Source organism: Colletotrichum scovillei (assembly GCF_011075155.1).
Source record: "Colletotrichum scovillei strain TJNH1 chromosome Unknown Contig00002, whole genome shotgun sequence".
In the NCBI taxonomy this organism is placed as follows: domain Eukaryota; kingdom Fungi; phylum Ascomycota; class Sordariomycetes; order Glomerellales; family Glomerellaceae; genus Colletotrichum; species Colletotrichum scovillei.
The window spans coordinates 712,530-739,428 of record NW_023336260.1 but is presented as its reverse complement, the minus strand read 5'-3'; the positions used below and the strand labels follow the sequence as shown (position 1 = coordinate 739,428).

Sequence of the window (26,899 nt, the reverse complement as noted above, 5' to 3'; positions counted from 1 at the left end):
CCCCGTGCGCACATAGTACGTACAGTTAGTTCTCCAACCAGTCGCGACTCTTCGCAACTCCAAGTGCCAGTGTTCCCTGTCGCTTCCACCTTCCTCTTCCTAATAGCACCACACGACTCGACTCTGCATGTCGTTGCCCGAACTCCTCTGAAAGAAGCCACACATCAAATCCATTTCCCATCCACATCTACATATTACTCCTTTAGACCCAATGGCATAAGTATCATCAAGATGGGCGCTGATGATGAAGATTCACAGCCATACTTCACCCGTGGCCGCCTCAGTCGTGGCCGTGGCCTCAGAAACAGTACCGGCTGGTGAGTATTATCCCTGCCCTAGACCTGAAGATATCTCTTCGTGAGCTTGTCTCCAACCTGATAATTCCTTCTCGCAGTGCAACATGTCGCCGCCGTCATGTCAAGTGCGACGAGAGGAAACCCATATGCGGTGGATGTGAGAGAACCAAACACAATTGTCTTTACACACCAAGGCGGCCACCAAACAGAAAACGGTCCGATCCTGTCGTATCAGTCACTCCGAACGGTGATACTCCGAAGTCCACGACTCCTCGAGAGCCTCGATCGCCTCGGTCTTCCAGTCCATCAAACTCCGAGTATCAGCCCGTCGTCTGTGATGACGAGCCAGCTCCTCTACCGGCAGTAACGCTTGGAGAACCACACACATCAAGCATAGCGAGCGCTACCACAATAGCACCGTCCAATGACGAAGGCATAGATAGGTCTAATCACGCCAGTACCGGCGATAGACCAGCTTTCGAGCAAGACTCTCCAGAGCAAGTCGACGCGTTATGCACAGGTATCACACCACGTGGCACAGCACGCACGTCCAGCTCGTTCGGGGCAAACCTGGAGAACGCCACGGCCATTTGGGTCGACCTGCTTCTCCAAGATGCGGCCATGCAAGAAATCGATTTCACCAACGTCAATTTCGAAGAAGGCGTCGATCTCTTTGCAAGTTCGGTCGTGCAATCACCTGCTGTGGGGCGGAGTTTACCAAACACCAGTGGAGAAGGCCTCAGTCCTACGCCATGCGCGTCACATCCCCACTTGCATGAGAGATCTCCGACGCTCGATGAATACCAATGCCTCGAGAAACAGGCTTGGCGATCGGCGACGCCTCTACCAATCCAGGCGCAGGAACATGTTGTTTTCCAAAACTTTGTGCAACACATTAGTAGATGGGTAAGCTGGAAAGTGTCTGCTCGGAACATCCTTTGAGTAATAATTCTTGTTGGCATTAGATGGATCTATTCGAGCCTAGACGCCCATTTGGAACACTTGTCCCTCAACTTGCAGTACGTCAACTATTCTTCACCGGTAATCTGTTCTAAGTATAAGTTGAAGGCAACATGCTGACGAGCTTTTACCAAACGCTGTTAGATGCATAATGTAGGGCTGCTCAATGCCGTCCTCGCTCTGTCTGCACGTCACCTCTCTTTGAGTACACACTCAGACGGCACACAAATTCGAGACCCCAACGACGCACTACGATACTATTACAAGACACTACACTATATCCAAGAGGCGATGCAATACGACACATACAAAACGAGCCTCGAACTTCTCGCGACCAGCATCACTGTATCAGCGTACGAGATGCTCGACGGCTCGAGACAAGATTGGGAAAGACATCTGAAAGGAGTCTTCTGGATTCAACGCTCACAAGTCATTCATGGAGATTCCATGGGCTTAAAGCAAGCTGTCTGGTGGGCATGGATATGCCAGGATGTCTGGGCTGCCTTTCGCGAGAAGCGTCGTCCCTTTACTTTCTGGCGGCCACTAAAGACACTAGACGATCTAGGCCCGTCTGAGCTGGCGGCGCGGTCAGTCTACTTCTTCGCTCAAGTGATCGCATTCTGCTCGTTTGAAGAGACCGAAGCGGGGAAGAATGACCCTCACGCGAGAATCTCGGCGGCTGATGCCTTGAGAGAAATGCTGGAAAACTGGAGGCGGCACCTGACGGCCGAGTTCCAACCACTCCCCTACCCGAGTTCTCCTGATGACATCTTCGAGCCGATCTGGATCAACCCTCCGGCATTTGGTAAGCCCTCTTCTCCAGAACTGCACGTGCGATCATACTGACCATTTATAGCGGTGGCTTTCCAAATCTACTACTGCTCCCACATCCTGCTCCTAATGAATGTACCCGTTCTAGGTGGACTTGAACAGTACACACAGCAGCGGAAGCGTCTGATGGAATGCGTCAAGAAAGTTTGTGGTATCGGCGTGACACTGTCAGACTATCCATCGAGCGTTTTGTGCTCTCAGTGTCTATTCATCGGTACGTCCTCCCTTCCCTTGCAGAAACCAACCCTGATCCAACAAAGCCGGCATACCCCTCGAGAATAGTAGAGAACGGAAATGCGTTTTAAATCTGCTGGAAGCCTGCCACGCTCGATCAGGCTGGCCTGTGAAGCCACTCGGGGAGGAGTTGAAGCTTCGATGGGAAGCTTCCGACGCCTAATAATACCCACAGCCTATTTCCATTCATGCCTGTCCCGCTGATCCACAAATCTCCATCCACTCCTTCGTCTGCCGGATGACATTGCTCGTACCCTCCTCGATAAGCGTAGTATGCGGCAACCGCGTGACCTGCAACCGGAGATGTGTATAATAGTCGTCCAGAACAAGCCTGTTGACGTTTATCTTTGTCGCGCCCGCAGCGATGCACTGCTTCATCAGATCAGGCGGAAATCCGTTGGTACCGTGCAGAGCCACCCTGACTCTGCCGGCAATCTGGGCGCGTATCTTTTCGAATCTGCAAAACTCGTTATCAGTATCCTTGTTCGGGAGAGGACTTATCCAGAAGCCATATCCTGCACCCCGACCGGACATTACGTACCGTTCAAAGTCCAATTGCGGACCCAACTTTCCGTACTCGCCATGTACGTTGCCAAACGCCGGTGCGAGGGAATCCACACCCGTGGCGATGAATTCGTCAACTTCCTCGGCGGTAGTCTTGCTAGCTTCCAACCCGGCGGTGTCCATGACGCCGTCTTCGGCACCTTCTATCCTCCCGGGCTCGGCCTCGGTGGCAATCTTGCGTTCGTGGCAGTATTTGACCCATTTCGCCGTCTTTTCTAGGTTCTCCGCCTTTTCGTAATGAGACATGTCGACCATGATGCTGTCGAACGGCAAGTTGTCGGCTGCATATTGGATGATCTTTTCGTCTTGCGCGTGGTCGAGGTGGATTGAAATTGGAACGGATACTCGGGAGACAGCTTCTTTAGCGGTGCGAACGAGCAGGCCGTCGGCGTAGGTGACCGCCCAAGGGAAGAATTGGATGATGAGAGGCGAGCGGGCTTCCTCGGCTGCGGCGATGAGGCCGTGGATCTGCTCGAGGTTATATGCGATGGCGGCGATCACGCCGTATCGGCCTTTTTCGGCTTTGGTCAGGATCTGGATTGTCCTGTTCTCGTCTTTCCAGTTTGCCGGCACAGTCATGGTTGCAATAGATGCGTTCTTCGAGCTCCGCTTAATGTGTCTGTCTTATGGAACGATTGCAAAATTACAGGCCAGACCGGGCCAGACTTTGAAAGTTTGCTTTGTATTTCAATCATAATTAGGGGCCGATGAAGACGGTGATGATGTGTAATTGTGTTTGGTGTTGTCTGTCATAGGCGCGCTGCGGGCATCCAGTGGGGTCAACGTCGTCTCGAGGGAGAATTTGGACCCCGGCCCCCGGCACGATCTGATCTGGAGGCGGAATGGGCAATCTTAGTTTCGCGGGGTGAACTCCGTAGGTGGACTTGTGGGTTTCGAAGCTTCTCAGCTTGAGCTTTTCAGTGATCAGATCATTCAATAAACAGGCTTGCATACGAATCTTGGTCGAGAGGCAAACCTCGGCCTGGCGAAGTAAACCCGTTTATTCATTTCCCAGCATAGAAAGTTACTTGCCATCACAACTCGCGGCTTACAATGTCGTCCAATACAGAAAAGCTCGATTCATGGCAAGTTCATGACGAATCGTTTCGAGAAATTATTGGTTCAAGCCCATCGCTGGATCTCCTACTCAAAGTCGACTCTTATCCCTTCGCTCACGAAGCCGGTGTTTTTATCCCTTCAACCGATGAATTATTCATCACCAGCAACCAGTTCGCGGATAAAGATGGCTCTAGAAAAGTCCAGATTTCCAAAATATCGTTGCCCACCGGTGGAAAAACTGTAAAGCATGAAGAGATTTCATGTCCGGAAATCGCGATGGGCAACGGCGGCGTCAACTACGGCGATGACATCCTCTTCTGTGCCCAAGGCTCGATGACACAACCTAGCGGTCTGTTCAAGATGTCAAGGACACCACCGTATGCGACTGAGCCAGTCATCACTTCTTTCCATTCTCGGCCCTTCAACTCTGTGAACGATGTTGTCGTCAGCAAAGATGGAAGCATATGGTTCACTGATCCGCCATATGGCCATGAGCAAGGTTATCGCCCTCCTGCGACCCTGCCTAGCCAAGTCTATCGCTTTGATCCGGCGACGTCTTCTATCCGGGCTATGACGGATGGTTTCGGCAGGCCAAATGGAATCTGCTTCTCGCCTGACGAGAAAACTGTCTACGTAACAGATACAGATCTTGTCCACGGTGATGGCACGATAGACGGCAATCGGGCTTCGACAATGTGAGCTTTTGACCCAGAATTATTTAAAAGTTATTACCCTTCATAGCTCTCGGACTAACAAGACAGATATGCTTTCGACGTAGAACAGCGCCACGGACAGCCTGTATTGCTGAACAGAAGACTGTTCGCATTCGCCGACGTCGGTATACCAGACGGAATCAAGTGCGATACGAACGGAAATGTCTACAGCGGATGTGGGGATGGCGTGAACGTTTGGTCCCCAGGCGGTGTCCTATTCGGTCGTATACTCGTCGACGGTGGTGCCGCCAACTTTTGCTTCGGACGCGGGGGCGAGCTCTTCATACTCAACGAGCATCGTCTTTGGAGAGCACAGTTGAGCAAGTCGGTCAAGGGCGCGCTTCTTGGGATCTGAGATCTTTGACGGGATCTGACACGGTGCTTTGGTGTGAGCTGCTGTGGCTTCATCCCGGTCAGTCACCTGAAAATGGGAGACGCATCGGGAACGACGTCTCGTGGCGTGCACCGTGGCACATTTCTGCTATGTGGAAGTCCGCCAAACGCGGGTTAGCTGCTGCATGCATGAGTGTTGATATTGAATGCTAGTGCCAATCCAAGTCTGCGAAACAAACACCTTTGCCATTCTGTCACGCACTCGGTCTGATTGTGATTTACCCATCGGATCTCATCAGGTGACATGCCGTTCCTGTGCTACCCAGGAAAGATGCGATGAACTATCCCATGTGGCCAGTCAGAATCTGCAAATTGGATAGAATTCTGCACATTCGACTTTGATCGATACCGATTGGTGAGATGCACCAGCACTGTCCCGTCGACGAACGACATCTCTTCCCATTTCATCAGCAAAGGGACTCACATCTTGAATCAAAACGCAAGATATCGGAACTTGTCCGCAAGCTCTAAAACCCCAAGGGTCGCTGTCAATCCCGCAACTATCCGCCGCTCCAACCCCTCTCTATCTTGGCTCTTTTTTCATCGTCCGGCGTCGCATCCTACTGTGGCGAATGACCAACTGCCGTTGGTTCAGACACCGGTCGATAGCGCAAGTACAGGGGCGCTGATCCTCGCGAACGCATGCACCCCGCAGGCCACGTCTGGCAGGTCGGGTTGTTTTGGAGAGAGGGGAGCTCCGAGCCGGGAGAGCATGCGGGGGTGATACCGGATAAGTCTGGCAATGGGACGATCGACCCCCTTCTGTTAGACGGCGTGATAGCGCAACGTTGATCTGGGAGAATGCAACGTTGTTGGATGGACAATGCAGTGCAGCCCGGTTGGGGTGAGGAGATACCCAGGTGCGCGCACCTCGTTCCGTTTGGAGATATGTTTCCCCCATGTTGGACGAGACCTATCTTCTCGCCCGATAGCTGGGCCGAGACCCGACTCCCCCGCCTTCCGCCCGCCACACAACTCTAAGTTGGACGATGCTTGCGGAGGTATATAGCCTCGGTGACTTCCCCGGAGGAAATCGTGAGAAATGGTTACTTGTTTCCAAGCGTCTTCTTGGTCTTTCGACAAGTAAATCTTCCAACGGACCCGGCAGCACACGGCGTCGATTCCTCGGGTAACAATGTCCGGAAAGGTGGAGACTGTCGGAGAGGAGCCGACCCCGGCCCGGGAGGAGGATATCGAGAAGATCCCCGCACGGGTGGACAACCCGGAGCAAAAGATCTCGGACCAGATATCCCACGAGAAGCTTGAGGAGCTGGCACCCAATGGAGAAGGAGAGTACATCTTGGAGAAGATCAATGAGATGACGGAGGAGGATGCCCTTGAAATCATTGAAGAATCCGTCGAGTTCTTCAAGGACGACTGGAACTTCCCGTCCGATATGAGAGAAAGAATGAAGAAGCTGCTCGAGGGGCCCAAAAAGTACGGGGAGAACTACGACCGCGACTTGAGGATCGATGCCGTCATGATCCGTTTCTCCTCGCCCTACCCTGGTGTGCGCGCCGTGGCCGAGATTCTGGACGACCAGAGCGTACCCATTGAGACGTTTCGGGCGTATTTCTTGGGCATAGGCTGGGCCATCATCGGAACTTTCATCTCGACGTTCTTCAACTCAAGGTTCCCCGCCATCAGTGAGTGCCGAGCCTAGTCAATCGTCTCATACGTTTATTCCTCGAAATTCTTGCTAAAGCCGAGTTTGTGTAGGCTTAAGTGGTCAGGTTATACAGATCCTGCTATTTCCATGCGCCAAGGTCCTCGAGTTCGTCCTCCCCGATTGGGGCATCACCGTCCGCGGCACACGGCACTCCCTGAACCCAGGACCGTGGAACTTCAAGGAGCAAATGTTTGCTACCATCACATACAACATTGCCATCTACACCACCAACAGTTACGGCATGATCCTAGTGCAAAAGTCGCCAGTATACTACGGTCTCGACTTCGTCAATTTTGGGTACCAGCTGATGCTTACCCTCTTTGTGCAACTCATGGGAATGGGATTCGCCGGGTATCTCAGAAGGTTCAGCGTGTACCCCGTTAAGGCTCTCTGGCCGACGATCCTGCCGACAATCGCCATGAACAGAGCACTCACCAGGCCGGAACCGAGAGAGAACATCAACGGGTGGACAATCTCGCGGTACAAGTTTTTCTACGTCGTGACCATCTGCATGTTCTTCTACTACTGGTTCCCAGGCTACATCTTCACGGCTTTGGCGACGTTCAACTGGATGACTTGGATCTCACCCCAGAATGTGACGCTAGCAATCATCACAGGATCCTCGCTTGGTCTTGGATTGTTCAACCCCATCACCACGTTTGACTGGAACGTTGCAACCTCTTCCTATGCTGCTTTGGCCCAGCCGTTCTTCGCGACGTGTACAATGTACATCGGTGCCATTCTGGGTGGTGTCATCATCATTGGTATTTACTACACCAACATGTACAACACGGCGTACCTCCCAATCAACTCTTCATCTGCATTCGCCAATGACGGCACGCCGTATGTGGTGCAGAATGTGGTTTTCAACAACCAACTCAACGAGACCGCGTATCAAGAATACTCTCCGCCGTTCTACTCAGCTGGCTATCTGCTCACAGTTGGCGCCAACTACTGCTTTTATCCGATCTACTTTTTGTACATCATGGGGTTCGTACTACGACATGCCCGCCATGAGACTCAATGGCTAACACGGATTCTAGAAACCAATGGAAGACAATCTCCCAAGCATACATCGACTTCTACAAAGGCCTCCGCCACGGTAAGGGCAACTACGAAGGCGCAATGGACATCCACAGCAGACTCCTCGCAAAGTACCCCGAGGTCCCAGACTGGTGGTTCCTCATCATCCTCGTCGCCGCCATCGTCGTCTCCGTCATCTTCCTCAACATCTATCCGCTCGGCACCCCCGTCTGGATCGTCTTCCTCATGATCGCCATCAACCTCGTCTTCGCCGTGCCTCTCTCCTTTTTATCCGCGACGACGGGCACGAACCTCGGCCTCGGCGCACTCATCCAGGTCATCACGGGCTATCTCCTCCCCGGCAACACCAACGCCTTCCTCTTCTCCCAGACGCTGGGTTCGTGGGCGCTTGCGGGCTATGGCGACAATTACGTCCAGGATCAGAAGATGGCGCACTATGCCAAGATTGCACCGCGCGCCGTGTTCCGGAGCCAGATTGGAACTATTATTATCACTTGCTTCGTGGCTGTTGCTACGCAGAACTTCATCTTGGAGAATGTCAAGGGGTTGTGCACCCCGACGCAGCCTAGTCGATTCACTTGCGCCAACGACGGTGCACCTCTCTACACGAACAGCTTGATGTGGGGTCTTCTTGGCTCGGAGCGCATGTTTGTGTCTTTCTATCCGATCCTCAAATGTGAGTCAAATTTGCAGGAGCACAGTCATGATTTTGAACACTTGTGCTGACCGTTGAATAGGGTGCTTCCTCTTTGGAACGCTCATTGCCATTGTTTTCCTAGTCGGTCAAGGCTACGGTCCCAAGTATCTCCCAGGTGTCCGAGAGAAGCTACGACTTAAGCTGAGCCCAAAGACATTTGCTCGTCTGGACAAGACTCTCTTCCCCTTTGTGGCCTCTTTGCTATGGCTGAACCCGGTCCTTGTCATCCAAGGCATTCAGCATTGGGCACCGTCGAACTTGTCGTACAAAACACCTGGCTTCATTCTCGGATACATCTTCATGTACTGGCTTCCTAGGCATCGTCTGGCCTGGTGGGAAAAGTACAACTACGTCCTGTCAGCTGCCTTGACTGCCGGAGTTGCCGTTTCAGCGCTGGTGATGTTCTTCGCTGTTGGATATAACCCAATAGCCTTCAAATGGTGGGGGAATACGGTGAGCGGTGCAGGAGTTGATGGATCTCAGATCGGAATTCTCCCCATTCCCGAGAGAGGGTACTTTGGGCCTGAGAAGGGTAGCTTCCCGACATAGTCACAAAGTTCTTGACCCTGGATTCGAGCAAGGAAAGGTGCGAAACGGTCACTACCCCTCAACATGATGAAAGAGAACTGAGCGGGATATCCGGGCAGCAAGAGGTGGGGCCGAACTCCGGTGCGGGGCCGTTGTCACGGGGCTCAATGCAGTTCGGCCGCCAATGTTTGACATTGATGGACCCCTTAATCTTGACAATGTGCCAAATATCATGCCACAAATATTCACTCATCTTGACTCAATTGCAACTCGAATGGAAACAGTCGATAGAAAATATCACGAGACATAATCATGACGCTTTTCGTGCTATGTAAATGTGCTAAAGTATGGACATGAAAGTTGACCCCTAAAACAGGTCGAAGCATCAATGATGAGTTTGGTCCCAGTCCGAATGAGAACGCCGTTTCTATCCGCAGCAACGCTGCATGCAATACATATTCCAGCCTGACATCCCTGCTTTTGTGATACGCTCAAGGCACTTTCTTTACTGCTTGTCGAAGAGGAAGACGTTTTGCTCGAGCTGGCGGAGGTTGAGCTGCAACTAGTTAGTTCTACTTCTCCCCCATTTGGATTCACTCGACTTACGAAGCTGGTGCTGATGTTATGAACATCAGTCGCACCCATCTGGGCTCCATCACGGACAATCTCAGTCTTCATGATGTTGATGGCCTTGGTGACGCCCGGGAGACCGTAGCAGTTGGCGTACATGAAGGGACGTCCCATACCCACGGCCTTGACGCCGAGGGCAAGAAGCTTCAAGACGTCGTTTCCGTAGCGGACACCGCTATCGGCAATGACATCGACCTTCTGGAAAACCTCGGGGGCGTTGCGGTAGATCTCGTAGGCGATCTCGAGAGGGCCAGGGGTGTGATCGAGCTGGCGGCCGCCGTGGTTAGAGATGTAGATGGCCTTGGCGCCCTTCTCAATAGCAAGAAGGGCCTCCTCAGCGGTGGTGATGCCCTTCAGGATAATGGGCAGGGAGGTCTGGTTCTTCATCTGGTCGTAGATGTCCCAGGTCAGAGCAGAGGAGACGGAGTTGGCGTTAGTGGTGTCGTAGCGGGCAGCACGGTGACGGACAGAGTCACCGGGGGCGTCAATGGTCCAAACGATGGCCTTGGCACCGGTGCGTTCGGCACGGCGGATGTTCTCCCAGGTGACGGAGAGGTTGGCGTTGGTGTAGATTTGCTGGAAGATGACCTGGGGTCCGTTGAGGGTACCGTTGACCTTGCCGGTGGCGATTTCCTCGATGGACTTGGAGGCGTACATGGACGGGATGTACAGGATGTTCTCGTTACCGGCGGCGCGGACGAGGTTTAGCTCGGCGTCCGGATCTCCGTAGACGGCGCGGGCGGCGGGCGCGATGAAGAGCGGGGCGCTGAAGTTGTAGCCGAGGATGGTGGTGGCCATGGTCTCGTTGAGCTTGGTGACGTCGCTCAGGTGCTTGGAGCGGAGCTGGACCTTTTGCCAGACGTCGAGGTTGTGGCGGTAGCTGTACTCGCCGGCGGTACCGGTGCGGTAGAAGGAGTACTTTTGGTTGTCGAGGTGCTGGCGGGCCGCCCAGTCGAAGTCGGGGATGGCGCGAATGTCCTTGAGGAGAGGGAGGGAGCCCTTGGTGTAGTTTGTGCTGTCGAGGTAGGTCTCGAAGCCGGTGTCGACCTCGTTGACCCAGGGCTCGCCGGCCATGGCTACAGCCAGGAGCTGCGTGGCGATGAGGAAGGACTTCATCTTGTGCGGTGTGTAATGAACGTGAAGAAAGAGTGAATGGATGGAAGTGACGATTCTTGCTAAGCAGCGTAGATATTCTCCTCAAGAAAGCATGGCGATCCCAAAGAACTTATACGTCTGCCCTTCCGCTCGCTTTCCGCCAGCAAACACCCCTCCCCCTGATCACGATGATCTCCATTCTACTTACACCGCTGACCTTGTCGGGGCATTCTATACCCGGCGGCCTCAGGGTTGGGCCGCATGGGCTTCAGAAACCAAACGGTACTGGTTCATCTCATGTCTTGGGAAAACAAACATGTTGGGTCTCGATCCGAGTCAACCGCCAAGTTGGAAACTAGGGCCCCCCTTGATGCACGAGTCGAGAGGAGACGAGACATACTTTCCTACTGGTTAGACACGATCTAATCTAATCAATTCGACGGATCCCAACTTTCTGGATTCCTTGGCTGAGGCACCCCTTCTCCGTGGGGGGCCATCGTCAGTCATCCTGACTAATTGTGGATGTTCTGGGTCCCAAGGGCAACCGAGCCTCACGAGAAGGTCTCGAGTTGCCTAAACGGGATGGTTTTGGCGATACTTTTGACCCTCTCATGGATATCCTATCCACCATCGTCGGATCACCGGCGCATCAACCTCTAGTTTAAGAGGAGTCACCTCATAGCGACAGAATTCTCCGCGAGGCGGTCTGCTAAGGACCATCCTGTCTAGGTGACGAGAGGAGCAACGTGCTAAGGGGAGAATCTCTATCACAGGAAACCAAAATTCCTCACAGATAGCCAAGATTGCGCACGCCGAAACCTGTCAAGAGACCTGCCCGAGAAAGCAGGTTGATCGCAGCCGGATCCGGTCCTCCGAGGTCTTGGCTCGGACCAAGACTCCATGTCCAGCGGGTGCGAATTTCGACGACATTGTTCGCTTGCATGTGCCTGTCGGTTGTGTTTCTTCTTTGGCACTGGCTTGATTTATGCGCGTTTTCTGACCCAATGTACCGGAAACTCCGCCATTGTGGATATGCTTCTGGTATGTTTTGTCGTACTTTTTGAGCAGAGTTTGGACGAACAGGAAAACGAGAGAGCCCTGGTCAGGCTGGTCCCAAGTCCCAAAGAGATGAAATTAGGTTCCCGGCTCTAGCAGAAGAAGTGGGCCGCTGTCGAAATAGAGTGAAGGATCTCTTGTCGATTCAGAGCTTGGCGCGGATGCAGATTGCTTCCCTGCTAAAAACTCGAGTCGGGCTTAACGGTTTGAGTTATTATTCCCCGGGGGGTTTAACGGGTCTTTAGGAGAAAATCCGCCTTCGTCATTGGGGCTCCGGAGTCCTCCAGCTCAGCGAAGTTGGCAAACTTTCTCTCCCTAGCAAATTTGTGGGCTTCCCCGGTGATTCCATAAGCCAAGTATGGAGTCTCGCGCGCGGTTGTTCTTGACACAAAATCACACTTGAGGAATCAAGGTTTTTTATGATGGGAAGTGATGTGCCAATTTTCGTATGTGCTGTGGCTGTTGCTGTACCCAAGGCATTGCTGAGAATGCAAACATTTCAAAGTCTCAATGATAAGGTAGTTACAAAAAGCAGATTTGATGGGCCGCCGAGAATTAGTAGCTTTGTTTTCGATATCGAAGAATGGTTAGAGGATATCATCACGTAATCCCCGCTACCTCTGACGCATAGCTAAACGATCAATCACCTCGAGTAAGACAGCCAAGCACCAAATGTAACGATGATGGGAATAGTTTCTGATACGCTCATTGCGGCTCTGCAATATTCAAATACATGGAATATCCACGTGCTTTCCGTGGGCGTTGACTATGGGATTTGATGATCAATTAAGATGAGGCTTTCTTGGTCTGAATGACACAGTCGCATTGAGATGGGTCCAGTAATGAGACCAAAGAGCGCGCATCCGACCCGACTCCCGACGCGACTCACGCGAGGGATGGAAAACCCCCACGCCCAGATCGACAAAAATCCGTGCTCATCCTCGCAGCCATCTTCAAGGTCTCATAGGGCTTGGGACCGTGACGCTTGGGGAAGCTCTGAGATCACAACTCATTTCTTACCCCTGGAGGTCTCTAAAGCTTGGACACATCTTGGGCAGCACGGGGCTCGGAAAGGAAGTTAAGTATGGATAATTACTTAGCCTGGCTATCGAACAGCTTGATCCGCAATCATGTGAAAGGCATGCTGTTCAGGGCCAGTGACGCAATACTGAGCCTGGTCCCTTTTGTGACATGCAAGCAAGGGGTAGGTCGAAGATCTTTCAAGTCACAAAACAAGAGATTTCCAGGCTCAATTGAGATCACATACAACATTAATTGATTGAAGCTCATAACGTTTTCTATTCTTAGATGCTAAGTGGCTACAGTAGCACAATTCGCAATGATTTCTTTGTATACTTTTCTTCGACATCATGGTCATTCATCGTCACATGCATTTAACAGACTATCATCATCGTCAGTAAACTTTCCCCTTCTCCAAAGCACAAGCTCAAGGGCTCAACTTACTTCCAATAACACCGTTCACGGGAATATCAATCGACGTCGTATAGCTCGCAGCGTCGCTCAAAAGGTAAACGTACGCGCCACCGAGCTCCTGGACCTCGGCCAAACGGGGCATGCCGCCGTAGTACTTGAGCTGCTGCTCCCAATCTGGCTGCTGCGGCACCCAGTAGGTCATGGCCGTGTTGACGAGGCCGGGCGAGACGCTATTGACGCGGATGCCGTACTTTGCCCATTCCATGGCGAGCGTATGCGCCATGTTGCGGACGCCAGCCTTCGAGGCGCCGTATGGTGCCGATGGGACGCGCTGCGTTTAAGTCAGTCAGTATGTGCTCGTTTGCTCCTGGTTCAACGGAATAGAGAGTTGCAGCATACCTTGTTGGGGCGGTAAGAAGCCATGGAGGCCGTAAACACCACTGAACCCTTAATGTTCAACTTGATGAAAGCCCTCGCCGCCGCTCTGGCAGTGTAAAAGGCACCAAACAACTATCAAACCAGTCGTCAGCACACGCGTTCCATTATCTTTCAAATGTGTTTCTCATCAACATACGTTGACACCAAACAACGACTCAATCTCCTCCTTTGTGAAATCAAGCGCGGCCTTGTGGTTCGTCCGGCCAGCGTTGCAGACAACGCCGTGGATCGCGCCGGCCTCCTCGACGATCTTGTCAATGGCGGCCGTGATGCTCGCCTCGTCGGTGACGTTTGCCGAGATGGAAAATAGACGGCCGGGGAACTGCTTAGATGCCGCAGCGAACTCGTCACCGGGCTCCGCGAGGTCGATAGAGTAGACCTTGGCTGCGTTGTTGAGGAGGCAGCATTCTGCGACGCCGAGGCCGATGCCGCGGTTTGCGCCGGTTACTAGGGAGAAACTTTGTGAGTAAAATGACCAAGATCATCTTTTTTTATTGCCCAAAGAGGCTTGATGATGATGGCTTACCTGCAATGACCTTTCCGGAGAGTGTCAGAATGGGCTGGACGTTGACGGCCTTGGGGTCAACGGCGGCTGCTCCCGTTTCGACTGCTGAAGGTGCCATGGTGAATTGCTTCAAAGGTATCTGATTCAAGTCGAACTTTTGTAATAAGACGACAAGGAGGGCGCGAATTGACTTTTGCTAGTATCTGTCTCAGTCGATGCTACACGCAAATTCAACAGTGACATATCAAACCCCAGGGGTTCGTCTGCTTTAAAAGCTAAAAGCTACAGCTTACATGGTTTCCCGCATCTCCGAACACGCTTTGCCGAGTTCCACATCCCCCAATTCCCTATGCAGGTGTGTACCATGGCATTCGTCACATTGCAGCGAAGTCTGAGGTCTCTGTTTAGCTACAGTCCTGTCATTGTCATCCCTCGAGACGACTGGGAATGGTCTCATCCAGACATGGGCTGGAGAGTCGAGTTCTCCACAATCGCGGGGAAATCTGGAGCCATTGCCCTCGAGACGAGGAGCGTGGGATGCGGGATGCGGGGGAATCTCCACCACCGAACGCCCAGTCGCGATAGACATCCCTCCGGCTGTAAGAGAGGCTTTCTTTTTTCTTTTTGGTCTTGGGAGAGCGAGTCGCGCGTACAATGACCTAATTGCGCTAGTTCTCGGTATGCTTCCGTGTCAGAAGGGACCCTCGAGTCGGCCGAAATGCCAAGTTGAAAGACACGAATCAATGCTTGTGCTGGTGACAATTGCTGATTCTACTTTTGGATTCTTGAGCTAAAAGAGCTACCCCTGCTTGCCATCTGCGGCCAGGGTCTCTGAGCATGTAATAAGAAGTCGACGTGAAGATTATCTTGCTTTCTTTCCATCAACTAAGCTCGCCACTCTGTTGTCGTTCTCATACCTAGATACCCAAAAGACGAGGAGATCAGAAATCACAAAATGAACGCCAACTTGCTTAGATCTCGCCTCTTGCCGGCGGTGCAGGCCGCGCTGCCCAAGCAGCAAGTTAGGAGCGTTACCACTCGCTCGGTGCAATGGGAGCTCAACACGGGCGCAAAGATCCCCGCCATTGGCTTCGGAACGTTCCAAGACGCCGATGCGCAGGAGGAAGCCGTGAAGACGGCGCTGAAAGTCGGATTCCGTCACATTGATACCGCGAGGGTGTAAGCATTCCCGTCCATACCAGCTTTATCACCAATCAGACAGAATCGAGGCTAAGTTTCTGTATCTTTAGGTACGACACTGAAATCCAAGTCGGCAAGGGCATCAAAGCCAGCGGCGTCCCGCGCGAGGAAATCTTCCTGGGCACCAAGCTGTGGTGCAACTCGCACCACCCAGACGACGTCGAGGCCGCCCTCGACGCCTCCCTCAAGGACCTCGACACGCCCTACGTGGACCTGTTCCTGATGCACTACCCTTGCACGTTCCAGCGGGGCGAGGACCGCTTCCCCAAGGGCGCGGACGGGAAGATGATTATGGGCAAGACGACGTTTGTCGATACCTGGAAGGCGATGGAGGCGCTGCTCAAGACGGGCAAGACAAAGGCCATTGGCGTCAGCAACTTCAGCAAGGATGAAGTGCAGACTCTTATTGACAAGGGATCAGTGGTACGTTTGACTTGACCTCGGGAAAAAAGAAGAGGATGAGAATAGGGGCATATGAGCGTGAAGCTAATTGCAGCGAAACCCAGGTTCCCGCCGTCCATCAGATGGAACTCCACCCCTACCTCCAACAAAAGTCCTTCGTCGACTGGCAGCGCGCAAACGGCATCCACATGACGCACTTCTCGCCCCTCGGCAACCAAAACTCGTTCTACCGCGAGGTCTCGTGGTCCAAGGAGGCCTCGCATATGGCCCGCGTCATCGACCACCCGACGCTCGCCGAGATTGCAAAGAAGCACGGCAAGACGCCCGTGCAGGTCGCCCTCGCGTGGGGCCTCAACAGCGGCCGGTCCGTGATCCCCAAGAGCGTCATTGAGTGGCAGATCAAGGAGAACCTCGAGTCCGATTTCCTGCTGGACGGGGAGGACATGGACAAGATTGCCAAGATGGATCTGAAGGCGAGATTTAATGTGCCGTCCGAGGAGTATAGGTGGCAGCTGTACAAGGGGTTGGATGGAGTCGAATACTGATTGGTATCACCGGCGAGTTGAAACATGCATGTAGTTACTCTATAGTGGGCGGTCAGACCCTGGACTCTCGAAGAGTATTGTAAATTCAAAAAATGGGTAGGCCTCTAGTTTTAACTGATGAAACCCCTGTTTCCGGAATTGGATACGAAATTTGAGCTGGATTTGTGTGAAGCTAAAGGCTATATGTCCATCGGAGACCGTGAGCGTGATTTGATACCGTCTTGATGTTTACCATGTCAAGCCCTAATGGCTCTAAATAATGATATGGTTTACCCCTGGTTAGTCAAGCACAAAGTGATTTATTGAGAGAAGAGCAGGAAGCCTCCAGAACAGTCAAAGATTGTAAATTTGAGAGTGGGCTGTGTCAATGACTATACTTACCTTAGTTTTGAGGGCTCGCAATGTGACCTACCTTGAAGCCAGTATTCACTCTCACATAATTTACCCGCTTGCAAGTTTGACAAGAAAACGTAAGTCATCGTCAAGCTGGACCACGAATCAGTTGTTATTTGTCAGGTTTCTTCTAGGAAGAGCGGTTCAGCCATACGGCGGGTATATTGTGTTTAGAGTCTTCACGTTGGTAGTACAGTCTACAAAATTCAACCTTCAAAACAGGAGTCATCACATCACATCGCACCTCACGCCTCCGTCGTCCGCAGCAAATACCGCAAAACACACTGCACAGCACCAACAACAACCCTCGGCCTCTTCCACCACAAGAACACGGCCCCGACGACGAGCGGACTGCACACCAGCGCCTCGAAAGTCTTCATCAGCACCTGGCCCTGGTGGTCGCTCTTGGCCACGACCTCAGAGTACCGCTCGTTGCCGAAGCTGACGCGCGAGTACTTTGTCTGCCAACCCAGCCCGGGAGCGTACACCGACATCTTCTCTTCGAGCCACTTGCGCAGGCGGTAGCGTGGTGAGAGCACCGAGGCGCGCATCTCGACGTAGTTTTGTAGCGCCAGGTCGTTGATGGAGTGTGCGTCGGGCACGCGGTTCGCCGTGTACTCGGCCAGCGCCGCGCCGCGGTGGTAGGCGACGGCCGCGTAGGTGCCCGCGGCGTCTGCTTGGCTTCCCGACGGGTCGTTGGCTTGGGCTTCCGCTAGCCGACGGTGCTTGTCAAGGATGGAGAAGAGGATGCGGACGTCTTCCAAGCCGGCGTTCATGCCCTGGCCGTAAAAGGGGACCATGGCGTGCGCGGCGTCGCCGACGAGGACGGCGGAGGCGTCGTAGTGGTGGGGGCTGCACTTGATGCTGATCAGGGGCAGGTGGGGGTTCCGCTTGAAGGACTCGATAAGGTCTTCGGCTGGGATCAGGTCTGTTACACCTGGGAAGTGCTTGTCGAAGAAGGCTGGTAGACTCGACGGATCTTGTTCAAGAGCCTCCGTTTGGTTGTTGGGGAGGAATAGCGTGCAGGTAAAGGAGCCATCCTAAAATCTTATTAGTCGGGTGTATAGAAGCAGGTTTGAGGGATGCTCACATCACTGGGTATGGCGATGAACATGAACTCCTTGCCAGGCCAGATATGCAGATGATTTGGTGAGATTCTGAATTGCGGCTTGCCGTCCGGTGATGAAGCTTTGGCAGGCTTGATCTGAAACTCGCACCAGAGGGTGTCGATGTACTCTTGCTTGTAGTTCATCTGAGCAAACTTCATCAGGTGGTATCTGACGGCGGAGTGTGCGCCATCGGCGCCAATCATAAAGTCAAAGTCAATCTCAATCTCTTTGGCGCGGCCGGTAGCCGACCCGGAGGTCATGTCCTCGAACCAAGCCTTGCACTTCTTGAAGTCTGCGCCAGTGAGCTTGTGGCTGAAGAAGAACTTGACATTCGGCATCTCTTCAAGGATGTCGAGCATGCGCTTATTCAAGCCGGCGCGGTCCACGGCATAGATGGCCTTGCACAACGATCAGCATCAGGTTGATATGGTTGGCATCTCGGATAAGATTGGGCTCAGTTGACTCACTCTGCCGTGGACATCGTAGTCCTGCGAAGCCTCGTACAGATCACCTTTCGGGGTCCTGCCGTGAATCATGCGTCCCCGCATAGGAATGGTGGCGCCAAAGACATGTTCCAGTAACTTTGGTTGGCCAGCATTGCGCATGGCGTTGATGCCGCGCTCGGAAAGCGCCAAGTTGATGGAACGGGTGAAGTTTAAGAGAGTTGTTGTGGGGTCTCTAAGGTCTACATGGTTGTCACAATTAGTCTATGTTCAGACTCATATCAACTAATAGTAGGTAGTTGTGTTGTTGTGTTGTTGCTGACGATTGATAACGACGTTAATCCACAGAGTGGCCGAGATCAAGATCCCCAGATAAGGCAGAGAGAGAAGCAAACAAACACTGCCTTATCTGCATCGCATCCACCAACAGGGCATCACATCATGGCAAACAAGACTATTGAATGCGGCAATTGGTGGGGCAGACGAGGGGGAGGATCCATGATCTTCAACGGCGCGCTGAGCCGGGCGGGAACAAGAGACTTTGCCAAACGGAAAAAGAAAAGCGACAAGCAAACTTACCGGCTCTCAACTCGTAGATCTCAACCTCGTACCCGCGCTGTGCTGCATAGAGCGCAGCCAAAGAGCCGACGGGGCCGGCGCCGACCACGACGACCTTTTGGTTCTTGGCCATGTTTGTTTGGGTGACAAGTTTACTGGTTTACTTGTGTCTTTTATCGCCAGCTTCAAGACATGTGAGAGGGAACTTGGAGAAAGGATCGCATGTAATAGTGGCGTGAGAGAGGAGACTTGATTTCAGAGAACCCGCATGATGATTCGACCCTTGGGCGGGTCAAGCCGGCCGGATGAGAGGATTGAAAGGGAACAGGCGTCAACGACTTTTTTTTTCTTTACTAAGGTCAAGCAAGGTTCTCTGTGTTTCCAACCCCCCGATGCCTTGAGCATAGAGCGCAGAGCGGCGCAAGTCGGATTCGGTCGCTGCTCGGTGGTGTTCGGCTCGCGGGTATTCCCCGGAAGCTCCGACAAGGGAAGCTCCGCTCAGAAACTTTTTCTTTATTTCAGGTTTCTTGCAAGCCGTTTACCTTACCTAAGGCACCTTTAATCAGTTCTCGTTTCCTGGCCCTGGCCGTAGCGCATCTGAATGGGAGTGGCTTACAAACTCAATCGTGTCTATGTCTTATCGTTATCGATAAACCTGTCGAGGTCCTTTATCGATTGTCATTGTTATCAGCCCCGAGATTGAACCGCAGGTGAGAAAAAAGGATTTACAGCTGCCCTGTGCAGATTGCAGAGCAGCGTGGTGGCTGCGGGGAGCCGCGCACAAGCGCCTATCACAGAGCGTGGGACGGATACGGGCTTGGAAATATTTCTTTCGTCAGGTCACTTTTTGTTCGTTCGTAGCCGAATCGTCAAATTTAGGGCGTGTGTTTGAGAAACTGCGCCGCCGCCTCGTCTGTCCGAACCCTGCTCCAATTCCAGGGTCCTCTTTCTCTCACTCCTCCACTCGTCGATCATCGTCGAGCAATCGTTAGCCTCTTCTTTTTGCGAATCACTAGGGAATACTTTCCGTACTCGACCTCACCTTGTCGCATATCTACTTGTTGTACCCCTCCACGACCGCCCACCATGACTGAACCTCCCGCGAAGAAGATGTGCCTCGGCGTCGACTGTCCCAACGAGGCTGGCACCCTCCAGTGCCCGACCTGCTTGAAGCTCGGAATCAAGGGCAGCTTCTTCTGCTCGCAAGACTGCTTCAAGAAGAACTGGGTATGTCGTCTGCTTCATGTTAGACATCGTCCTCGCTGACCTCCAATCGCAGGGCAACCACAAGTCCATGCATAAGTCTGAACAGAGTATACTTCACCATGTCCTCCCGCCAAAGGTCGTCTCTAAACCAGATCCAGAGACAGGTGTATTCAACCCCTTCCCGACATACCCCTTCACCGGACCCCTCCGACCCGTCTACCCTCTGTCCGAACGCCGTACCGTCCCCAAGCACATCCCCCACCCCGACTGGTGGAAGGATGGTATCCCCAAGTACCCGAGAAGCATCCTGAACAGGAACAAGGTCGACATCCTGGACGCCAAGGGAATCGCCGGCATGCGCAAGGTCTGCCGCCTGGCGCGTGAGGTTCTCGACATTGCCGCCGCCGCCGTCAAGCCCGGCATCACAACGGACTACATTGACGAGATTGTCCACAAGGCCTGCATAGAGCGCAACGTAGGTTACCCTCTGGGCGCAAATGATGCGCGCCGCCTAGGAGGAGGAGGAGCAAGAAAGCTGACCAGACCAAACCGCAGGCCTACCCCTCGCCCCTGAACTACAACCACTTCCCCAAGTCCGTATGCACATCCCTCAACGAGGTCATCTGCCACGGCATCCCCGACCAGCGCGTGCTCCTCGACGGCGACATCCTCAACATCGACGTCACCCTCTTCTTTGAGGGCTACCACGGCGACCTCAACGAGACGTACTACGTCGGCGACCGCGCCAAGGCCGACCCGGACGCGGTCCGCGTCGTAGAAGCCTCTCGCGACTGTCTCGACGCCGCCATCGCCGCCGTCAAGCCCGGCACGCTCATCCGCGAGTTTGGCAACATTATCGAAAAGATTGCAAAGGAGAGGAACTGCAGCGTCATCCGCACGTACTGCGGCCACGGCATCAACTCGCTGTTCCACTGCCCGCCCAACGTCCCCCACTACGCCAAGAACAAGACGGTGGGAGAGTGCAAGCCCGGCATGACGTTCACTATTGAGCCCATGATTGCGCTGGGCAAGTACCGCGATGTCACCTGGCCCGATAACTGGACGAGCACGACGATTGATGGCAAGAAGACTGCGCAATTTGGTAAGTGGTTTCTTTTGTATTGCGCATGTTCTCCACGATGCTGTGGAAGGCCATTGAAACGAAAGAACGGCAGCTAACGGGGATGAACAGAGCACACTCTTCTGGTGACCGAAGACGGAGTCGAAGTCCTCACAGCTAGAACGGCCACGTCGCCTGGCGGCAAGGTGCCGATGCCTGGAACGAACGGCGAAGAGAAGGAGACCACCGCATAATTGACAACATTAGCATGGGACACGGGCATAAGCGAGCACGGTGTAGAAGTACGAGAGGCGTTGAGTGAGAATTGAAGAGGGCGGGATACGTGGCGAGCGGACGCTGGGATGTGAGCATGATATGTGAGCAGGCATTGCTCTGGCATACACGGTGTTTAGGGGGTGATGCCATAACAAAGTGCCATTAAACAAAAGCAATCGGCGCGATGGGGTCAGGGGGCGTCGAATATCAAAAACGATCAAAAGTTGACGATGCTGAGAGGAGGCCACGTGAGGGTGCCACAGCCGTCTGCCACCAAAAGAGGCGCATTGTCGGTCCGAGAGTACCCTGTCCCATGCGACTGGGGACGACAGCTGTCATGGGCAGAGGGATGTGCCGGGGATATCCTGAATCGCCGTCATGGTGAGGTCTATGTATTTCTCAACCCCGCGATTATCAAAGGCCCGGCATCGGTTCTGTTCAATACACTCCGTAAACAGTGCAGTACTTGCCCAAGCCAGCAAGTCGTGGAAGGCTCGCATTATGTCTTGCAGAGGCAGATATTCACGTGATAGCAATGCTTGGATCATGATATTGCCCTTGACCGAGAGAGGCGAGATGGAGGGGGATTGAAGTTGAACCTGGCTCTTCCCAGCCACCCGGTGGAGATAATGCGATGGCTTTCCACCCCGCCGCCGCTTTCGCACTTTGCCCTCCAGACAAGCCTCACCGAACGAGGGATTGCGCAAGCGATAGTATTGGGTGGGTAAGATGACAAGACAGAATCTGGAATGTCTTCATAGCCCAGTGCTCTCGTGCTGTCGTATAAAGAGATGGAATTTGCGAGTTCGCTACGATAAACGAAACATTACTCTGCTCCAATGATGAAAGTTGGAAGATACCAATGGAAGCGGTACGTACCATTGCTGACGCAGCTGGGAGCTGTGAGGTGCACCTCAGATGGGTGGGAAGTGGAGTGGCGCTAAGCCTGTCAGGGTTTTCCGGGGCCTACTACGTATCTGAGCCCTTTGCCCCAGCACTGAACAGCAGCACTGACTGAATGAGGTGGGCTGGGCTGGCGGGGAGAGAGGGGAGCCCTGGAGGGTCCAGTCCCCCGTGGCCCACGGCGCTGTTGGAGACCTGAACAAAGATAATCAGCGTCTTTCATCATCAGAAACCAAAGGAAGAGGTCTCCCAAGCCCCGTAACCCACCCTCCCGATTTTCCACGACTCGACTAGTGGCTCCCTGTCGCTCGCTACGCAACCCAACCCAACGCTACCCCGACGGGCCAAACCAGAGAACCATCGAACCAACGGAAACTCTCTTCACCACTTCACCTCGCTCTTCCAACTTTGTCTCTCTCAACCCACGTGCTGAACATCCTCCACCTCTTTTCAACCACACAACTTCTCACCTCTCATAGCTGCCTGACCAACAGACACGTCTGCTTGCCACCTAGACACGCAGCCAAACCCTGCCATCCATCCATCTACCTACATACCGTCGCCGCATACGCAGACACAGAGACAGAGCTCCATCTGCGCCCATCCATCCCTCCTCCTACATCACCCCAGTGACGTCGAAGCATTCCACCTGTGCTCGCACGCATACAAGCTCCAAGTAGCCTCGCGAGCCAAAACCAAGCTTCAACGCCGCCAAATCCCACGAACAGCAACTGCACTCGCAACAGCTGCTGTTGTCGCAAATCTCTCTATCCTCCCTTTCCATCAAACAAATCCAACTAGCGCAGCTCGCTGCCAAGTTTCCGTCAAGATGTCCGGCGAAGCGTGGTTATACCTCTTCGCGGTGCTGATAAACGCCGTCAACCTCTTCCTTCAAGTCTTCTTCACCATCATGTACAGCGATCTGGAATGGTACGTTGTCCTTCGTTTTATCCACTCATCTTCTTCCCGCCTCGCTGCTGCGGCATGCTGCACGGCGCACGCCAGCTTCTTTCTTCCGTGCTCAGACGAGCTCGAGGCTAGACCGTGCTGCATGCTGCGGAGCGGGCGGACGTGATAAAGCTGTCATCCCATGATCTCTTGTAATTGCATGCTAACATACCAACTTTTACAGCGACTACATCAACCCCATTGACCTCTGCAACCGCCTCAACACCTACATCATCCCCGAAGCTGCCGTCCATGGATTCCTGACCTTTATGTTCCTGATCAACGGATACTGGGTACCTTTGATCCTGAACCTGCCGCTCGTAGCCTACAATGTCAAGAAGTACGTTGTCCCTCCGAGGCTCGCCTGGTGGTGTTGGCAGAATTCGAGAAAGCTGACTTGATCCTAGGATTGTCGACAACACCCACTTGTTGGATGCTACCGAGATCTTCCGCAAGCTGAATGTCCACAAGAAGGTAAGAGCCGCAACCCACCTCAGACCTAGCCGGCCGTGTCTAATAAGCTTGCGCAGGAATCATTTGTGAAGCTCGGCTTCCACCTGATCATGTTCTTCTTCTACCTCTACAGCATGATCGTCGCCCTCATCCGCGACGAGTCCTCTTAAACGGTGAACCCTACCCTGCGCACAATACACAGGACGGATTCCAGTATATAGATACCATGCCACGTGGACAAGAAAGAACCAAACGTACACGCCGATGCGCTGTCATCCTCTCAAACGATGCACCATTCGGAGCTACTATCCAAGAGGGATGGAGAGGTTTCGGGCGGGCAACCGCTGGACATGGAGGGGAGCCATGATACCAGCAATGCGGGGTGTCAAAAGGAGAAACGACAGCTGACAGATATGGTGTCCCGGAGTTACGGGCAGAGATTGGTGTCTCTGTTTGGATTCTGATGATGATGAATGGGAAAGAGAAAACGGAATACGACACACAAACACATGGTGGAGGAGGGCATGAAGGAACGAAATGGGCGGGAGACGGGTTACGATGCGAAAGACCAAATACCTAGCTGTTTACTTTATGTTGCTACCAGGCCGGCTGGTCCTGGGAGCGGCGGGTTGCGATAATTGAGTAATGACAGATCTTCTGAATGTCTCTAGACCATTTCTTTGCACCTTGTTGACTTGCTGCCCCAAACTAAACTTTTCCACACGGCTGTTACCTGACGTTCAGACACCCTTGAGTGTGAGTTTGGTGTGTATGTGGTACCAAAAGCTGCCCAAGCTTCCCGTGCGCTTGCTTGCGCCTTGAACCTGAGCTTCGAGGTCGAAAACCGCAGATCCCAAGGGTAGCTCCCCAAAAATCCTGACATCAGATCACGTGATACCAACTTTTTGCTGCCGCGAGCAGGAACACCAGCAACCAGTCGCGACCAAACATTACGATTCTGCGACACCAGCAAAACCCACTCACTCACTGTTCAAATCTCTTGCGACGGACGAGACGACGGCACCCAAGATGTCGGGCTTCGGAGACTACCCGCCAAATATGGCGCCCCAGGACGCGCTCATCGTGCGGCAAGAAGCCGAGCCCGATCACGCAGTCGTCCCCTACACCGGCGAAGACCTCGCCCGACCGCGCGTCGGCCCCGCGAACCCCTTTAAAGACGATTCGGCCATGACGCTGAAGCGCAAGAACGTGCTCACGGGAAGAGCGGAGGAGACATACATTTCAGAACACACCTTCCGCAGCAAACACCGCGCAGTCGAGCGGAAAGGCGGGCCCGAACGAGAGTACCAGACGGGCGCGGCCGTGAAACAGGAGAACGCGCGGATACGGTCCGGCCGCGAGGGCAAAGGCGACGCTACAATTGTCGAGGGCGACGGGGCGTACTTGGGTCCCTGGGCGCGGTACCGCCGCGAGGAGTACGAGGTCGTCGGCGAGGGCGAGGCCCTGGCCAGCGACGAGGAGTACGAGGAGGTGACGGACGACGGCGAGGACGACGACGTAGTGGAGAGCGGGACGGTGCTGCGCGCGCCCGAGGCGGCGCTGGCGAGGCGGAAGGAGGTGGAGGCCATGGGCGAGGAGACGACGACGTTCCACGGCGCTGCGGAGACGGATTACCAGGGCCGGACGTACATGCATGTCCCGCAGGACCTCGACGTCGACCTGCGCAAGGAGGCCGGCAGCGTGACGAATTACATCCCCAAGAAGCAGATCCACGCGTGGAAGGACCACACGAAAGCCGTCACGGCGCTGCGCTTCTTCCCCGGGTCAGGACACTTGTTGTTATCTGCCTCGGCGGACAGCACGGTCAAGATTTGGGACGTGTATCACGAGCGGTCGCTGCTGCGGACGTTTTCGGGCCACGCCAAGGCGGTGTCGGACGCGACGTTCAACAACGACGGCACGCGGTTCTTGTCGGCGAGCTTTGATCGGCAGATCAAGCTGTGGGACACGGAGACGGGCACGTGTCTGAGCCGGTTCTCGACGGGCAAGACGCCGCATGTGGTGCGGTTTAACCCGTCGGCGGAGCACGCTCACGAGTTTGTGGCGGGTATGTCGGATAAGAAGATTGTGCAGTGGGATACGCGCGCCGGCAACGAGATTGTGCAAGAATATGGTGAGTACCCCCTTTATTCATGTTTTCAATCTTTTGATCCAGGAGCTTATGTACTAACACTTACAAGACCACCATCTCGCCGCCATCAACACAATCACATTCGTCGACGAAGGCCGCCGCTTCATGACGACGTCAGACGACAAGTCCCTCCGCGCCTGGGACTACAACATCCCCGTGCCCATCAAGTACATCGCCGAGCCCTACATGTACCCGATGACGCGCGCGGCGCCGCACCCGAGCGGCAAGTACGTCGCCTTCCAGTCGTCGGACAACCAGATTGTCGTGTACGGCGCCAACGACAAGTTCCGGCAGAACCGCAAAAAGTCGTACCGGGGCCACAACAACGCCGGCACGGCCATCGACGTCAGCGTCAGCCCCGACGGGCAGTTTTTGGCGAGCGGCGATACGCAGGGGTTCGTGTGCTTCTGGGACTGGAAGACGTGTAAGATGTATCATAAGCTCAAGGCGGGGGATCAGGCTGTTACGTGTGTCGCGTGGCATCCGCAGGAGACGAGCAAGTTTGTTTCGGCGGGGGCGGAGGGGGATATTCGGTATTGGGATTAAGCTGAGAAATTCCTCTGGAGAAGGTGTCACCAGCCTGTGTCTAGATGAGAGAGATAAGTCTTTGTATTGTATGGTAGGCATTGCTCGGCGTTGGGAGGGGATCAAAATGATATCGCCCGTTACTTGTCTCATCACTCATAAAGCCAATTCTTGATGACCTTGATCTGTTTCATTTGGCATCGGAATGTACACCATTCACATGAACGCTCATCAATCCGAGAAGCCTTTGCTCTTTTGATGTAGCTCTTTCCCATCTCGATATCCCTCGCCTTCCTCCTTCCTGCATTCGAGCACCCAAGGGCATATCTATTGTCTTGGTGATGTATTGCACGGCAGTGCTTCATAATACACACCTGGGCTGGATAGATCACGATACCTTCACCATCGCAGCTCACCTATGACAAATATACACCAAATACGAGCCGCAATCTACCTCAATCACAGGTCTCGGCCACACACGGGGATAGGTCCGTCCAAGGTCCAATTTCCTACTTGTCCCTTATCTTAGTGCGCGCAATTTCGACGGCTCAGCTACTAAACAGTTAGAACCTCGCCTACA

The 26,899-nt window shown here is 53.7% G+C and overlaps 11 protein-coding genes across 11 annotated transcripts; 7 read left to right on the top strand and 4 right to left on the bottom strand.

Moving 5' to 3' along the window:
* Positions 1 to 231: 231 nt before the first annotated feature.
* Positions 232 to 2,392, top strand: HER10_EVM0004677 (uncharacterized protein; the record flags this gene model as incomplete). Its single annotated transcript, XM_035474313.1, has 7 exons — positions 232 to 317; positions 395 to 521; positions 576 to 1,202; positions 1,262 to 1,315; positions 1,401 to 2,061; positions 2,113 to 2,301; positions 2,370 to 2,392. 7 exons carry the CDS (start codon positions 232 to 234, stop codon positions 2,390 to 2,392), a joined length of 1,767 nt encoding a protein of 588 aa, XP_035337142.1.
* Positions 2,393 to 2,507: 115 nt separating this feature from the next.
* On the bottom strand, positions 2,508 to 3,464 carry HER10_EVM0005692 (uncharacterized protein; the record flags this gene model as incomplete). Its single annotated transcript, XM_035475298.1, has 2 exons — positions 2,508 to 2,778; positions 2,863 to 3,464. 2 exons carry the CDS (start codon positions 3,462 to 3,464, stop codon positions 2,508 to 2,510), a joined length of 873 nt encoding a protein of 290 aa, XP_035337229.1.
* Positions 3,465 to 3,938: 474 nt separating this feature from the next.
* HER10_EVM0004781 (SMP-30/Gluconolaconase/LRE-like region) lies at positions 3,939 to 5,012 on the top strand (the record flags this gene model as incomplete). The annotated part of the gene is made up of 2 exons (XM_035474414.1): positions 3,939 to 4,639; positions 4,706 to 5,012. The coding sequence occupies 2 exons, from the start codon at positions 3,939 to 3,941 to the stop codon at positions 5,010 to 5,012; spliced, it is 1,008 nt and encodes a 335-aa protein (XP_035337155.1).
* Positions 5,013 to 6,185: 1,173 nt separating this feature from the next.
* HER10_EVM0004866 (OPT family small oligopeptide transporter) lies at positions 6,186 to 9,009 on the top strand (the record flags this gene model as incomplete). The annotated part of the gene is made up of 5 exons (XM_035474495.1): positions 6,186 to 6,696; positions 6,770 to 7,389; positions 7,423 to 7,709; positions 7,763 to 8,388; positions 8,501 to 9,009. 5 exons carry the CDS (start codon positions 6,186 to 6,188, stop codon positions 9,007 to 9,009), a joined length of 2,553 nt encoding a protein of 850 aa, XP_035337163.1.
* A 484-nt stretch (positions 9,010 to 9,493) lies between these two features.
* On the bottom strand, positions 9,494 to 10,734 carry HER10_EVM0001956 (peroxisomal (S)-2-hydroxy-acid oxidase; the record flags this gene model as incomplete). Its single annotated transcript, XM_035471688.1, has 2 exons — positions 9,494 to 9,544; positions 9,595 to 10,734. The coding sequence occupies 2 exons, from the start codon at positions 10,732 to 10,734 to the stop codon at positions 9,494 to 9,496; spliced, it is 1,191 nt and encodes a 396-aa protein (XP_035336935.1).
* A 2,482-nt stretch (positions 10,735 to 13,216) lies between these two features.
* HER10_EVM0010365 (uncharacterized protein) lies at positions 13,217 to 14,264 on the bottom strand (the record flags this gene model as incomplete). Its single annotated transcript, XM_035479828.1, has 4 exons — positions 13,217 to 13,534; positions 13,603 to 13,713; positions 13,778 to 14,088; positions 14,168 to 14,264. The coding sequence occupies 4 exons, from the start codon at positions 14,262 to 14,264 to the stop codon at positions 13,217 to 13,219; spliced, it is 837 nt and encodes a 278-aa protein (XP_035337623.1).
* Positions 14,265 to 15,101: 837 nt separating this feature from the next.
* HER10_EVM0009695 (aldehyde reductase) lies at positions 15,102 to 16,293 on the top strand (the record flags this gene model as incomplete). The annotated part of the gene is made up of 3 exons (XM_035479175.1): positions 15,102 to 15,325; positions 15,397 to 15,769; positions 15,853 to 16,293. The coding sequence occupies 3 exons, from the start codon at positions 15,102 to 15,104 to the stop codon at positions 16,291 to 16,293; spliced, it is 1,038 nt and encodes a 345-aa protein (XP_035337560.1).
* A 155-nt stretch (positions 16,294 to 16,448) lies between these two features.
* On the bottom strand, positions 16,449 to 19,112 carry HER10_EVM0001633 (kynurenine 3-monooxygenase). Its single transcript, XM_035471376.1, has 4 exons — positions 18,818 to 19,112; positions 18,263 to 18,480; positions 17,777 to 18,193; positions 16,449 to 17,726 (listed from the first exon to the last, which is right to left on the bottom strand). Exons 1-4 carry the CDS (start codon positions 18,927 to 18,929, stop codon positions 16,932 to 16,934), a joined length of 1,542 nt encoding a protein of 513 aa, XP_035336916.1. The 5' UTR covers positions 18,930 to 19,112; the 3' UTR covers positions 16,449 to 16,931.
* A 474-nt stretch (positions 19,113 to 19,586) lies between these two features.
* On the top strand, positions 19,587 to 21,634 carry HER10_EVM0008711 (methionine aminopeptidase). The gene is made up of 4 exons (XM_035483076.1): positions 19,587 to 20,023; positions 20,076 to 20,477; positions 20,558 to 21,104; positions 21,195 to 21,634. Exons 1-4 carry the CDS (start codon positions 19,883 to 19,885, stop codon positions 21,314 to 21,316), a joined length of 1,212 nt encoding a protein of 403 aa, XP_035337470.1. The 5' UTR covers positions 19,587 to 19,882; the 3' UTR covers positions 21,317 to 21,634.
* Positions 21,635 to 22,506: 872 nt separating this feature from the next.
* Positions 22,507 to 24,415, top strand: HER10_EVM0008021 (cornichon protein). The gene is made up of 4 exons (XM_035477558.1): positions 22,507 to 23,171; positions 23,374 to 23,529; positions 23,597 to 23,663; positions 23,720 to 24,415. The coding sequence occupies exons 1-4, from the start codon at positions 23,071 to 23,073 to the stop codon at positions 23,810 to 23,812; spliced, it is 417 nt and encodes a 138-aa protein (XP_035337414.1). The 5' UTR covers positions 22,507 to 23,070; the 3' UTR covers positions 23,813 to 24,415.
* A 178-nt stretch (positions 24,416 to 24,593) lies between these two features.
* HER10_EVM0000626 (WD repeat domain-containing protein) lies at positions 24,594 to 26,340 on the top strand (the record flags this gene model as incomplete). Its single annotated transcript, XM_035470399.1, has 2 exons — positions 24,594 to 25,776; positions 25,844 to 26,340. The coding sequence occupies exons 1-2, from the start codon at positions 24,672 to 24,674 to the stop codon at positions 26,338 to 26,340; spliced, it is 1,602 nt and encodes a 533-aa protein (XP_035336827.1). The 5' UTR covers positions 24,594 to 24,671.
* Between the last annotated feature and the right edge of the window lie 559 nt (positions 26,341 to 26,899).